The sequence below is a fragment of the Ochotona princeps genome, chromosome 15 (genome assembly GCF_030435755.1).
Source record: "Ochotona princeps isolate mOchPri1 chromosome 15, mOchPri1.hap1, whole genome shotgun sequence".
NCBI classification, from domain to species: Eukaryota; Metazoa; Chordata; class Mammalia; order Lagomorpha; family Ochotonidae; genus Ochotona; species Ochotona princeps.
Genome location: NC_080846.1, coordinates 7,192,532 through 7,206,578, shown reverse-complemented (window position 1 = coordinate 7,206,578; position 14,047 = coordinate 7,192,532). Strand labels below are relative to the sequence as shown.

The following is a 14,047-nucleotide window of genomic DNA, read 5'->3' as shown; positions in this document are numbered from 1 at the left end:
GGTTCAAGTCCCAGCTGCTCCACGTCCAGTTTGGCTTCCTGCTGATTAAGCCTGGGAGATCACGCTCGTGGATTCAGCATGTCCTAGCCAGTCTCCTCTGCATTAGTGGGTATCTACTTGTTCTGAAGCAGGGCTAGGGGTCAGGACACCTCAACCTCCAGGACTCAAGAGAGGCTGGACAGTAAGGAGTTGGGGATCTCTCTTCCACAAGTGGGGCCTGGAATTCACCCTGTGGTCCCACAGAGGGACTCAGAGAGCCTGCGTCTGGGGACCCTGAAGCACAGCCACTTGGGTTATCAGCCAGGTCACTAGCACCTGAGGCAGCTTCCTGATTCTCAGTGTTGGGGAAGGGTCCCCAGATCCATCCATCACCCTTGCCGAGGACTTTCCTATGGGCATATCACAGCCTCAAAGGAGCACCCTGGGACCCCCTTCTAAAGGGCAACTGATCCCCCAGTCCCCCACCCTCCACCCAAGAGGCTGGGCTCCTCCTCAGGTGGGCATGATGCCCGGTTATAACCCTCTGGCTTCCAGGGAGCCCTCCCCACCTTGCCTTCCAGGTAGATGCCAGCATGCCTGGGACACAGCCCACCTCCCTCATCACAAACCAAATCGTGGGTTGATGTGCTCAGCAGGCTTCCAGGATGGAGGAGGCTGCGATGGTGGCTTCTCTCTTTGTAGCCCAGAGGAGGGGAAAGTAGGGCACGGAATGGAACAATAGGTAAACACAAAACTCAGAAAAGGGCATGTTTATTCCAGCGTTGGTGGGGAGTGGGCAAGCTGGGCACCACAATGCTAAGATGTCATCGATCTCCCTTGTCTAGGAGGTCTGGACCAGCTGCAGGTGAGGCGGGGGTCGTGACAATGGCCGGGATTATGGTGAGCAGGGCAGGGATTCCTGGTTCACGCCTTCCCATCCGTGCCCTGTGACACCCGGGTCTCTGGGGGTGCCCGGAGGCACCATTCGGACCAGGAGCCATCATAGACAGCGACGTCAGGCTTGCCACACAGGTAGGCAGCCAGGGCAATGTGGCAGGCAGTGACCCCCTTGTGGCAGGTGGCGATAAGGGGCTGAGAGAGGTCCACGTGCTTGGTCTGGAACATGGCACGGAGCTCTTCCGGGCTCTTCTCGAAGCCTTCTTCCGTCAGGAAATCCATGAAGGGCATGTTGAGTGAGCCACGGATGTGGCCCAAGGGCAGGCCTGGGGAGGGGGCAGAGGGCACAGGTGACAGACAGGAGCAAGGGTTAGCCCCCTGGAGGTCTCAATGACACGGAGCAGGTTCTAGGCGAGTTCTTTCCAGTGGAGGCTCACCTAGCGGACCCCAACTGCCAAAGTTGCAAGAGGGGTGGCTCATGGCCTGAACCAGTGACATCCAAAGCCCAAGGCTCCCGTCCTGCTCCAGGCATGCCCCCTGAACACACTCTCCCCCCCCCCCCCCAGCGCCTGCATCCTGCACCCTTGGAATTCTAGGAGTGGGGGATGTGGTGTAACACAGCCTCGGTTCCCTCTCTTAGGGCCCCTCTTTCTGCCACAGTCCCTGCCCCCCTTCAACCTGGGCCTCAGGGCAGCGCAAGGGTCTGTGGTAGCAGTGGGACTACTGAAGCCACAGGCAGCTGGGCAGGCCCTGCACCTCCATGCCTCAATCTTCCTTTCCATAGAATGGGAGACGGCCCCATCCACCGAGTCACAAGTATGAGGCCAATATCAAGTGCCTTAGGTAAAAGCCTCTAGTGGCCCTGGGAACACAGTGAGCACACAGCCATGGCAACAAGGTCCCCGTCCTCCTGAGGGTGAAGATGTGCCAACTTCTAGATGACCACTGCTGCTGTTAGGATTTTGCCTTTTTGTTTTAAAAATTGGATCTGTGAAGAGCTGTGTGCCAGCCTTACCAGCCAGGCCCAGCCGCTGTGTCCTCCAGAACCTGCACATTGGACTTTGTGAGAAGATGGAAGGGGACGAGAAGTCCCAATGTGCACATGCCAATGTGCTGCTCTGCTTCCTTCTGCTTTGACGGCTGCTTCCCCTGCTCGCCGCAGGGCCAGCCCTGGGAGCCGGCAGCTCCTTCTCCTACCTGCTGGCTGGCCCAGGGCTTGGGACTTGCCTGGGGAATCTCAACAAGCAGGAACCGCCCGCCTGTGTTCAGGAAAGAGGCCAGGAACCCTGGATGACAGCCAGGAGGAGCAAAGGCAAGTTGGGTCTGGAAGCCAGGGCTCCCACGTGTCCCTCCCCAGTTCAGCCAGCTCAGAACCTCTGCTAGCACCAGGCACTCAACAGCGGCTTCTTTCGAGAACATTCCATTCCATCCTCACAAAACCAGAGAGGCCATTTTCTCGGCTATTCTCTCAGGCTCAGGGAGGTGAGGGAATTTGCTCCAGGACGCACAGCCAAAATGAATTGGGGTCAGGTAGATCTGACGCCAACACCTGGGCTCTTGGACCACTTACAGTCTCCCTGGGAAGAGGCTGGAAGAAGGGGTGATGTAGCTGCTTGAATTCATGCACTTTGGGCATTCTGGCTTTGACCAGGAAGATGCTGGTCAAGTTGCCGAGTCAGCACGCCACCCCTACCTTGATGAGTAAGGACAGATGTGGAAGTTATCAGCCAGGAAAATCCAATCAGGACTTTCTGAGCTCCCCCACCCACACACACAAACCTGTGCCTCCCGCCTCGCCCCCAGGCCTGGCAGGAAGAAACACAGGCCTATTGGCCCCGGGGCCCATTGCAATAGCCAAGCCATGCCTGGCACCATGACCTCCTCCTAACCCCAGGTTTGCTTCCAGCTCACCCCACCCACAGCAGTGGCCCTGGGAAGGGCTTCACTTGGATGCCTTTTCACAGGGCTTGAGCTGTGCTTGCTCCACCTGTTATACAAGCATCTCTTCCTCTATCCCCGCCTGGGATGGATCCTGCAGGATGGGTCTGCCGGAGTACTTACAGACCTCACTGCTCTCATCCCTCTCTCCCCTCACCCGGGAGATGGATAGGTGAATGCCCTTCCCAGAGACCATCTGGGACCTGCAGGTAAACAGGTGGACTCTGCCTCCCACTCCACACTTCTCACACAACAGGACCAGAAGGCACACAGAGGCCAGAGGAGAAATGTGGGAGGAAGTGGCCAGCATGTGGATCTCAGGGCCATGCTGAGGACCCCATGCTTGGCTGAACCTCCTATGTCCCCAAGACACCTCTTAAGAGAATGAGGGGAGGAAGTGGCACGTTGGGGACACAGTTGCAGGTGGCCCCAGTCTCTGTAGGGTTACTTCCTCTTCTCCAAGTCTAGCTGCTCCTGGCAGGGAGGGCTGCTAGGGTGCTTCTCAGTTCACAGTGAGGGAGCCCAGTGAGGTCAAGCCACAGGACTGGGGTAATACTGCCAAGGAGCAGCTGTGCTAAGAATTGTGTTTCCTGGTATTCCAGTGGGGACCCAGAGAGGGTGGCACAGGCTGGGGACTCCAGCAAGTGCAGAGCAGGCTGCTTGCCCCCTCCTTGCACCCTCTGTAAATAGGGAGTGAGGAGGCTGGGCCTGGCAGTCCCAAGCTCCCCCTTTGCCCTTATGTCCCAGTTTGTTCCAGGGTACTTCTTCCCGGCACCGCCCCCTCCACCCCCCTCTTGACAGCTGAAGTCCCAGAAAGAAAAGGTGTCATGGACCAAGGCCAGGAGGGGCTTGTCGGGTGGTGTTCTGTGTCAACAGTGTCTCTCTGAGAGGTGCCAAGTGAGCTTGAGTCTTCAACTCCCAGACCTTCAGAGAACAAGCCATGCAGGACAAGCAAGCGCCCTGGAAAAGCCATGCTGGGGACTGGGTCCCCTGACTCTGCCCTCGCTGGCCCTGGGGCGTTGAGCTGCCCTTTCCCCCCAATCCTGTGTGCCCCAGTCCCCTCTCTGTCTAGAGGCAGGCTGATCTGTAGGCCAGTCCCAAGAGGGAGCAAACTGCTTTTTCCTGCTCTTGCCAAGCTCAGAAAGAAAGATACATTTTTTAACAAGTTGGGTAAAATGTTGCAGGTGAGTTAGAGCCCGCAAAGGAAGGAGGGGGGCAGTGACCAGAGAGAGAGAGAGCCACCAGGGAGGTGCTGGCCAACTGGGGGACCTAGGACCAGTCTGAGTCTGAGTTATAGGTGAGGCTGGAGTGGTGGCAGCAAGACTTCAGTTCCAGGCCCCAAGAAATGGCAAGACCTCCCAGCTTCCCTGTGGTTGGAACTTCTAGAACTCAGCAGGTGCCCTCTGGAGACCCTGGCCCTTCAGCCTGCAAGCCACCTCTCAGTGGACATCCAATAAAGGGGTTCTCCTCTCCCCAGCCCTGGGAAGTGGGGGTGGCTTGGTACAGGGAGAATTCTCATTTAGAGTGCTAATTTGAAACAAGGCAGTGCTGGGTTCAAATCCTGATTGTGCTACTGAGCTGAGTAACAACATTCTGATGTCTTGGTGGCCCCACACTCAGCTGGGGGGCAGGGGCCAGGTCTTAAGCAACCTTGATGGATGGAAGAGTGCAACAAGATCAAGGATCTGGCACATGAGGGCAGTGCTGCCACAGCTCAGTCACGCCAAGGTTATGAACCTGGCCCACCTTTTGCAAACATTACTCTGGGGCCCCAGGGGCAAGGTGCTCAGACAAAGGCAGCGTCCCTGGGGAAGGGCTCAGTGGGTGTCTGTAAGGGTTTCTGAGGGGCCAGTGAGGCCCTGAGGAAGCTAGGAGGGTCCTTGGGCAGCTTCTGCCCAGCGGTGCCACATGAGGGGGCAGGTGCCTGGCAGTAGCAGCTTGTGGATGCCAGGCCACTTATAAGCCCAAGTCCACAGTTAGGAGGACGCGTGCATCCTGTAAAGCCTTTTGGGCTGGCTGAACCTTCCTATTTTATAGATAAAAAGATTGAGGCCTGCCTTGGAGAACTAAAGGTTGAACTCAGAGAAGGTCCCAGCCACCCTGTGCCCCCATGGCATCTCTAGGGACCACTGCCCTCCTTCCTCTGCCCCCTGGACACACACCTGCTGCGGTCAGCTCCACATCTTCAATGCCCAGGTAGCGGGGTTGGGCCCTGGAATCCACCATCTGGAACCTCTTGGTCTCCAGGTTTTCCAGCATCTGCTCATAGGTCTTAAGCAGGGAGTGGTCCAGGGTGGCCTTGAACACCGCCGGCTCTGGCCGGGTGGGCTCCGACGTCACCGGGTGGCCTTCCTTCAGCCAATTCCGGAAGCCACCGTTGAGCACAGACACAGTGCGGTGGCCAAACACGCGGAACATCCACCAGACCCGCGGAGCATAGAATGAACCCAGGTGGTCGCCGTCATACACCACCACGTGTGTGTCGTTGCTGATGCCCAGGCGGCCCACATAGTCGGCGAAGCCCGATGGGCTGGGCAGCATCATTGGGTAGGGCGACTCGGTGTCCCGGCATTCCTCGATATCGAAGAAGGAAGCGCCCGGCACATGGCGCTCCTGGTACTCTTTGCGGGCGTCGCGCGTGCCCGGATAGTACCATGACCCGTCCAGCACCCGTAGGCTGGATCCCACCTTGCCTGCCCGGACTGACTCTGCCAGCCACTTGGTGGACACCAGTGCCCGGTACAGCACCTGCTTAACCATGCCTTCAGCTCCACGAATCACCTGGCACGCAGGGGGACCGGGAAGGAGACGCGAGTGAGAGGTCTGGGAGGCAGCGCTGGCCTTCCTACAGCACTCTCCCCAGCCAACACCGGGTCAACCGCACCCTAGCCGCCCCGGGAGAGCCAAGTCCCAGGGGAAAGGCCAGTCCCGCCCCTTAGCCCAGGCCCACCAATGCCGGGCGCAGACGGGGTGGGGCCAGAGCACCCCCGGGCCGCCCTCCACTGGGGGGAGCTGGCGGAGGCTTGTGGCCTTGCAATCTGATCTTGCCTGTGAGCAGGGGAAACAGACACCCAGCATGAAGGGACAGGACACTTTCAGGCTCCGAATCCCTCTTCCCAAGATGAGCGCTCAGGAAGCGCTCCGCCCGAGCCCCGCGCACGCCCTGGCATACGCCTCCAGGCGTTCCAATCCGGCCCCAGCTCGGTGTCCATTGCCCTAACTGGGGCCGGGGCGCCTCGCCCAGCCATTACTACAGGGTCCCTCCCCCATGCCGTAGGTAGCCCGGTCAGCGACCAGACCCGGGGCGTCGCGCCGCACTCACTCACTCGCCCTCGCTGCCGCCTGTAATCGCCCCTGCCCTCCGGGACAAGTTGGCCAGTTCAAACCCAGAGCCCGCAGCTGCCTCGGCGGCCAGCACCATCGCGCGCAGTCCCAGAGGGGGGGACCCTTCCCTCCCACCGCGTCGAACCCCGCGCCATCGCGCGGTTCCCCAGCCGCCTCTCGGTGCTCAGAGCTTGGCACTCTCTGCGAGTAGCTGGCGGGTGGGCGCGGGACTGCGGGGGCGCGGCGCGGGGCCGGACGCGGAGCCACGGGCGTCCCCCTCCCACGGCCCGGCCAGTGGAAGGCGCCGCGGCTCCGAGTGGCCGCGGCGGTGGGCTGTGCCCGAGTCTCCTCCCTTTGGCCGGCCGCAGGTTGGTGGCGGGAGGAAGGGACGGCGGTGGGTGAGGGGAGGGGGCGCCGTGACGGAGCCGGGAGGCTGGGAGACCCGCCTAACTGCTGCGTCGTCCCTGCCTTTCCGTAATGGGAGGCGGCGCAGGCTCCCTCGCGGAGCCCGGGTGGAGGATGGAAGGATGGCTATGGTGCCCCTGGGTTCTCCCTAAGCGTAGGGATCGGGGGTGAGTGGTGAGTAGGGAACAGTGGGTGGGTGAGCTTGGTGCCAACCGCAAGGGCAGGAAGAGGAGAGAGGGGGCAACAAAGCCATTCAGAGAGAAGCCCCCCTGCCACCGAGGCCCCGCGGAGAGAACTCGGTGCAGTGAAGCGAAAGTAACACACGCCCAGGCCTGCGCGGCGCGCCCCTCCATTGGGCGACTGTCCCCGCCGTGTGGCGCGCTGCCCGAGACAGCCCTCTTCGGGCGGCCCGGCCAAAACTTTTCAGAAAGTAGGGAGAGAGCCAGTGCGCGGCGGGGACGCGCTGGACAAGTGGAGCCAAGGTTGGGCCCAATCCCTAAGCCCGGCGCAGTTCACGTGGCCAGTTCTGCCTTTGTTTACCTCTTCCCTTAAAAACAAAACAAACAAACAAACCAAAAAACCTTTGTCCTGCCTTTAGGTCTGTGCACTGTTGGCGCCGGCTTCCCAACCGCTTCAGCCCGGTCCTAGCCGGCGTCTGCCATGCTTCTCACGCCCCTGGTTCCATAGTTGCTTTTGCCCATCCACCTCCCACCAACAGGCTTGCTATGCCAAGGCTGAGCTAGATCTTCCTCCTGGTTTTGAGCAGGACACTCGTCCAGGCCAGCTCTCTGCCCACCCCTCATTCCAGGTGGCCATGTACCCAGCTGTGAGCCCTGACAGGGGCTCTTCCACTGCTATGCAGAAAGGGCTTATTCCTCTAACCTGCACGAAGGCATATGGGAACGAAGCAGGGTTACCAGCAGCAGGACCCACGGCTTGTTGGGGGCTGGCTGGTGGCGTCTCTGCCATGGGCAAGCAGGAACAGCTCAGGAGAGGAAGTATGGGGAGCCAGCCGACAGCTGGGGCTGCTCGAAGAAGGGTCCTGGCTGGAAGAGCAGACTGGGCCTGTCTGGGCTGGCAGAACCAGCAGAATGGCACCTGTTCCTGGGCAGTCTGGCCTCCACGGCCAGGCTGCCCGAGGTGATGCTCTTCTTCACTCTGTGAGACAATAACAGCAGACCAACCCTCTGAAGACTGTGCAATAAAGAACTCAGTCTATGGTGCCAGGGTTGTTTAGTGGCAGATATGGTGAAACCCGTGTGAAGGGCACACAGCTAGCACTCCAACCAAGCCCAGCTCCCCAGCTCCTATATAGGGCTCCTATGTTAGATTGAATGAGGGAATGGTTCTGGGTGGTTGTGAATGAAATTCAGTTATGTTTGAAAGCACCTGCCCTTCTCCAGTTCTTAGCAGTAAGAGTTTCCACTCCACCAGCCCTTCCTCCGATGCTCCTGGGTCTTCTGGTCCCTCCCAGCTGTGTATATGCAAGGTCTGGCCAGGCAGCCCCCAGAGACCAAAGTTCATGCCTTGTAACTTAGGCAATTCTCTGGACTCTGTCCCCAGCCCCGGCCAGCCTGGTTCCACCTTCCCCTGCAGTTCACACCCCTGCCTCTGGCCCAGCCTCAGCTTCAGGGCACGGAAGTTTGCTGCTGTGCCACAGTGCGGGCTGCCAACCTCCTAACATCCTCGTTTGTCGTGCAGGCCAGCAGCCCCAGTGTCTCTGACCCTGCCGCCATGGCCACTTCCCAGTTCTTTCGCGCACTGGTGTCTGCTCAGTGGCTGTCCGAGGCGCTGAGGGCCCCACGTGCGGGGCAGCCTTTGCAGGTTCTCGACGCCTCCTGGTACCTGCCCAAGCTGGGCCGCGATGCGCGGCGTGAATTTGAGGAGCGCCACATCCCGGGCGCCGTTTTCTTTGACATTGACCAGTGCAGCGACCGCACTTCGCCTTACGACCACATGCTGCCCCGCGCCGAGCACTTCGCCGAGTACGTGGGCCGCCTGGGCGTGGGCACCGCCACGCATGTGGTGGTCTACGACGCCAGTGAGCAAGGCCTGTACGCGGCGCCGCGAATCTGGTGGATGTTCCGGGCCTTCGGCCACCGCACCGTGTCACTGCTGGACGGGGGCCTCCGCCACTGGCAGCGCCAGGGGCTCCCACTCAGCTCCGGCAAGAGTCACCCGTCGCCCGCCGAGTTTCGCGCGCAACTCAATCCTGCCTTCATCAAGACCTACGAGGACATCAAGGAGAACCTAGAAGCCCGACACTTCCAGGTGGTGGATGCTCGTGCGGCTGGCCGCTTCCGTGGCACCGAGCCCGAGCCCCGAGACGGTAACAGTGCCCGCGGGACTAGGGTGGCCGACAGGTCTCTGGGAATGCTGGGGGTGTCGGGGGCCACCATCCTGGGCCTTGACCTTGCCTTTAAAGGACACTGCTGGGGGGCGGGACTTGTATTCTGCACCAGGGTTGTGGATTGACCAGGGAAGAAAAGATGTTCTCCCCACATCCCTTCCTGCACTTTGCTCTGCAACTGCCCCCAGTCCATGCTTGCGTTAGTACCAGGACCCAAGCCACCCTCGCCCAGGCTCCATGTGTATGTGGGTTCCAGTTTTGGAAGATCTCAAGGGGACAGGCCCAGAATCTGGTAAACCAGAGGGTTTCTCCGTGGAGGTGAAACCAGGGTGCTGATGTCTGAGCCGAACAAGCTCCAGGAGACTGCTGCCCCAGGATGGGTTTCCTAGGCCTGCAAACTGTGGGACAGCCCTGTATCCTATGGGAGGAGGGGTATGCAGAGCAGGCAAAGCAGGTATTGTCTCTGTGCTCTGACCGCAGCTGCCCCATCCCAGACTTAATCAACTCCGAATGGAAAATATTTTAGCCGAAAGCGTTATGGCATAGCAGCTAACGCTGCTGCCTGCAGTGCCATGCCAGAGTTCCATATGGGCACTGGCTGCTTCACTTTTGATCTAGCTCCTTGCTAATGACCCAGGAAAGGCAACAGAAGATGCCCCAAGTGCTTAGACACCTGCACCTACATGGGAAACCTAGAAGAAGCTCTCAGTTCCTGGCTTCCGGCTGGCCCAGTCTCCGCCATTATGGCAGTCTGGAGAGTGAACCAGCTGAATGGTCTCTCTGTGACTCAGACTTTCAAATAAGTGAATAAATGTTTTTTAATTGGAAACAATTTCATTTGAGTATCTATGTGTCACTTAGTATCCCCCAGACAATACGGTGTGACAACTAAGTTTTTTTTTTAAAGATTGTATTTATTTATTTGAAAGGAGAGAGATCTCTTCCATCTACTGGTTCACTTCCCAGATAGCTGTAATGGCCAATGCTGAGCCAGCCCAAAGCCAGGAGCTCCTTCCAGTCTCCCACAAGGAGGATCAGCAGAAAGGACTCAAACACTTGGACCATTTTCCACTGCTTTTTCCCAGCACATTGGTAGGAAGCTGAATCAGAAGTGCTGCAGCCAGAACATGGTGCCCGTTGGGATGCTGACATTGCAGGTGACAGCTTTACCCACTCTGCCACAGCGCTGTGCCCAGTGTGACAACCATTTACATGGCATTAGGTGCTGCTTGTCACTGTGCAGAGGAGGAAGGCATGGCAGGATGCCACCTGGCCCGGGGTCTCAGAAGCCCACATGTTTCCCCAGGCAATTATCTCAAACCTGCAAGGTTGCAAAAAGCTGAGGAAGTTCACTGCCTCTAGGGAGTTCTCCCTGGATGGAGCCCCTGGTTCCGAGATCAGGGCTCAACTTTCTGTCCTGAGCCTCCAAACCCCCTGGGTCACAGCCTGTCCCAGCTCCTGATGACTGGCCCAGGACTTGGCATAAAGTCAGCACCACAGAGAAGTTGGGCAAATACAGAATGTTCCTGCCACACAATAGCCATGCACCTGCTGAGAGCCAACCCATGATGTGGCTGTGCAGGTGGCAATTTGGCCTGGCATAGCCTCAGTTGTTGGGTGAGTGGCTGAGCTCCAGGGAGTGGAGTAGCATGGGGCAGCTGGCAAAGCTGTGCCCCAGGTAGCACTGACGTGTGACGCCTGGGAGTTTGTCCAGTCTCTAAGCCGCAGCTTCTGCAGGTGTGACCTGGAAGCAGGATCTGAGAGCAGAACAGACGAGGTGAGGGTTAAGTGAGAGTGAGTGCACGGAGCACCTAGCTCCACGTGTGGACACGCAGGGATGCTGGAGAGCCGGGAAGTGACATCACTCATGTATGGCTCGCTGGCTCTGCCTCTTTAACGTGGAGGTGCTGAATGCTTGCCTCAGTGACGCTCATTCACCTGGAAAGTGGGTGGTAATGACACACACCCGGCGGGCCTTGTGTCAGGGGTGCAAGGACCTGATGCTTCACTGGCATCTCGGCTGGTAGGGAAGAGTTGGAGCACTTGCTGCAGTTCATGATGCCCAACCCAGAACCTGAGGCCTAGCCATGTGTGCCCATCACGAGCTGCATTGGTCCAGAGAGAGGGGAGGTGTGCTGCGCCCGCAGGGCCAGGGTAGTCCTAGCCTTGCCCTGAATTAGGGACTGCTCTGAGTGGGCCTCCGTAAAGTGAGTCTTCCCTGGGCCTGGGTTCTGTGTCTGTTGAGTGGGGCTGTGTGTGCTGCCCCAACTTTTGCACCTGCTGGGAGGCGAGTTGTAGGGGACCTCTGTGTTGTGCTCTGAGAACAGAATATACATGGGAGGGGCCCCAGCAGTGCCGGCATGGGCATGTAGTACTCAAATCCTCTAATAGCAACCACATGCTTATAATTCCTGAGACTGCCTGTGCCCTACCCAATCCCAACTTCATGCCAGACAGGATTCTTGTTCATGATTTGGGGGCCATAGGAAGGTCATTTGCTTGGGACTTTGACCTGAGCTGGTCTGCTCTCTCAGCGTATCTGTCTGTGAAATGGGAACATGTCTCCACAGTGCCCAGGTCTCCCGGTGGGGAGCACTGATTGCACAGTGTGCCTATACAGGAGTTAGCCCTCTGCTTGCCTGGGAGGCTCACAGACCCACATGTCCCACTCATGCCAGCTCTCTGTCTTCCTCCTTTCCACTGCAGGCATTGAGCCTGGCCACATCCCCGGCACCGTGAACATCCCCTTCACAGAGTTCCTGACCCCAGAGGGCCTGGAGAAGAGCCCCGAGGAGATCCAGCACCTGTTCCAGGAGAAGAAGGTTGACTTGTCCCGACCACTGGTGGCCACCTGTGGCTCGGGAGTCACCGCCTGCCACGTAGCCCTAGGGGCCTACCTCTGCGGCAAACCTGATGTGCCCATCTACGATGGCTCCTGGGTGGAGTGGTATATGCGCGCCCCGCCCGAGGACGTCATCTCTGAGGGCCAGGGCAAGACACACTGAGGCCAGGCGGGACGGCTCAGGCCACATCCCTGCTGGTGCTGGCTCTGCCCTTGGAGCCTTTCTGGGACATGCTGGGAGCAAGCCATTATGTGAACTCATGAGCTCCCAGCGGAAGTGAAGACAGCAAGTGTGCAGGGGCTACTGAGGCCCCCACCCCAGCTGGCCTGCATGGTGCTGCCTTCAGTCGCACAGTTGAAGAAATAAAACAGCACAGGTGCCAAATCCTTGTCCATGTGGTGCCACCTTGGTTTGCTCACCCAGCCTGGCAGAGGATGCTTGGGGTGGGGGCACCTTAAGGTCTCAGGGATCCTGTCCCTGGCTCCTGGATGGTACTGTAACCCCAAGACCTGCTCCCACAACCAGAACCCTTTCTTCCCCTTTGCAGGTCTTGCTCCACCCTATAATCCTTGGCGCCTCCCTCTGGCTCTGGGATGTAGAATGTGAACTTGGCCACACAGGTAGGCTGGTGTATCTGCCTGCAAGGGACTGACGGGCCTTCTGGCAAGAAGCTGTCAGGAGGAGGTTCCAGGGAATAGCCGAGTTCATGCCCATCTTGGGGGAGAATTCAGGTCCCCACTGCGGGAACTCGTGCCTAGAGACTGGGTCTCTGCACCGAGCAGGTGTTGGGGGGGCCGGGGCATCTGATTCCTGACCTCACTTCTTCCCTACTGCCTGCTGAAGGCTGCAGCTCCTTCCTTAGTGATTACCCCAAGAGCAAGCTGAACATGGGTGCCTGAGCAAGCCCCAGATGCCTTGTAGGGTCGGGGGTCACCCTTGATGGGGGTGGTTACTGACAAGGGGGTCATTCGGACCCCCAGCTCCCCAGACAGCTCCATGCCACTGTTACTGGGGACAACCCTACCTGCCACCAGGTTTGGGCCTTCTGGGAACAAAACTAATGAGAGGAGCCAGGATCTTACCAAGGTCATGTGGCATCTCCAATTAAGTTTATTCTTTGCAACTGAGCCTGCAGCCCAGTGACCTTCCCAAGTTCACCCAGTCTCTTCCCAGGTCCACCATGGCCAAGTCCCAATCTCTCCAAGCCTCAGTATTCCTCATCCGTGAAATGAGAATTCGCTCCTGAGCCTGCTGCAAAGGCCCAGGGCTCCCCAGTCCTGGCATTGCTGCTGTTTGGGCTAAGGTCTTGGAGCACCCTGCCCCCCCCACAGGGGAACAGCCAGGATCAGTGTAAACAGGGCTCTCCCCACTCTTAGAGAGACTTAGGAATAAGTCTCTTCCTTTGCCGCTGTTGCAGTGTAGACATCCCCTATCGGGTGTCAGCCAAGCCTTGCTCTCTCTCTCTCTGCCTCTTCCAAGGGTTGCATTTGTGCGCAGGTGCGTGGGAGTTCTGATGGGGCTTCCTGCCCCAGCTCTTCCAGACATGGTACCTCACCTTGCACCTGCCACAGGCTTCTGTTTCTTCCTCTTTAAGATGGACGCCTTTGGTGGCGATCGGCGGGGGGGTGGGGAGGGCTGGGCACAGATGTCAGCCTAGGAATTGACCAGCTTGGTAAACAAAAAATAGGCATCCAAGGTGACCATTAAGGTTAGTATTGAGAGTTTGATTACTGAGCATGAAGTGTTTTCTGGCCTTGGGAGAGAGAAAGAGAAGGCACAAGGAACTTGAGATGTGTATGCCTGCCCTCGTCCAGCTTCCAGGCAGGACACCCCACGTCATCTGCATCCTACTTTCAGAGAGAAGGGTGCACTGTGAGAAGAGCTCCTTTAAACCAATGAGATGGCAAGTTCAGAGAGGCTCAGTGATCTGCCCCAGGAAGCACAGCTACTGTGAGAGAGGACCCTCTCCCTGTGTAGACCGTGCCTGTAGGGATTTCCACGTGCAGGCTCAAGGGAGAGGAAGAGAGGACCTCCAACTGCACGGGGGAGCCTTGAGCAAGGGGATTCAAGCAAGACCTGTGGGGTTGCCTCCTTGCCCCCAGCCCCACCCAACCTGCAGCAGGAGAATCAAGGCTGGGGTGCTTTCCCCCACCCCAGAAAGTTTTCCTAGTGGGTCTGAGTGTGTGCAAAGGAGACCTGCTTCCCAGCACGGGAGAATGGGTGTGCAGTCAGTTTATGGCTAACTGGGCAGAAGGTTTCTAGGAATGACCCAGGACACTGCCTCCCACTGGCCTCCACTCCCAGCATCATT

General features: G+C 58.5%; 2 protein-coding genes across 4 annotated transcripts in view; one reads left to right on the top strand and one right to left on the bottom strand.

Annotated features, from left to right (window-relative positions):
- Positions 1-734: 734 nt before the first annotated feature.
- TST (thiosulfate sulfurtransferase) overlaps positions 735-14,047 on the bottom strand; it is a 254,633-nt gene continuing 241,320 nt past the window's right edge. Inside the window, exons 2-4 of the mRNA XM_004589539.4 lie at positions 6,141-6,159; positions 4,977-5,595; positions 735-1,202 (exon numbers count right to left, since the gene is read on the bottom strand). Coding sequence (XP_004589596.2) covers positions 904-1,202; positions 4,977-5,574 — 897 coding nt within the window. The 5' untranslated portion in view covers positions 5,575-5,595; positions 6,141-6,159 and the 3' untranslated portion in view covers positions 735-903. The remainder of the gene's footprint in view (positions 1,203-4,976; positions 5,596-6,140; positions 6,160-14,047) is intronic.
- On the top strand, positions 6,392-12,120 carry MPST (mercaptopyruvate sulfurtransferase). Of its 3 annotated transcripts, none has more exons than XM_004589538.3 (3): positions 6,392-6,506; positions 8,245-8,872; positions 11,600-12,120. In XM_004589538.3, exons 2-3 carry the CDS (start codon positions 8,278-8,280, stop codon positions 11,896-11,898), a joined length of 894 nt encoding a protein of 297 aa, XP_004589595.2. In that variant the 5' UTR covers positions 6,392-6,506; positions 8,245-8,277; the 3' UTR covers positions 11,899-12,120. The 3 variants fall into 3 exon arrangements, with proteins under 3 accessions (XP_004589595.2, XP_058529147.1, XP_058529148.1); XM_058673164.1 differs by lacking the exon at positions 6,392-6,506 and adding an exon at positions 6,516-6,532; XM_058673165.1 differs by lacking the exon at positions 6,392-6,506 and adding an exon at positions 6,696-6,710.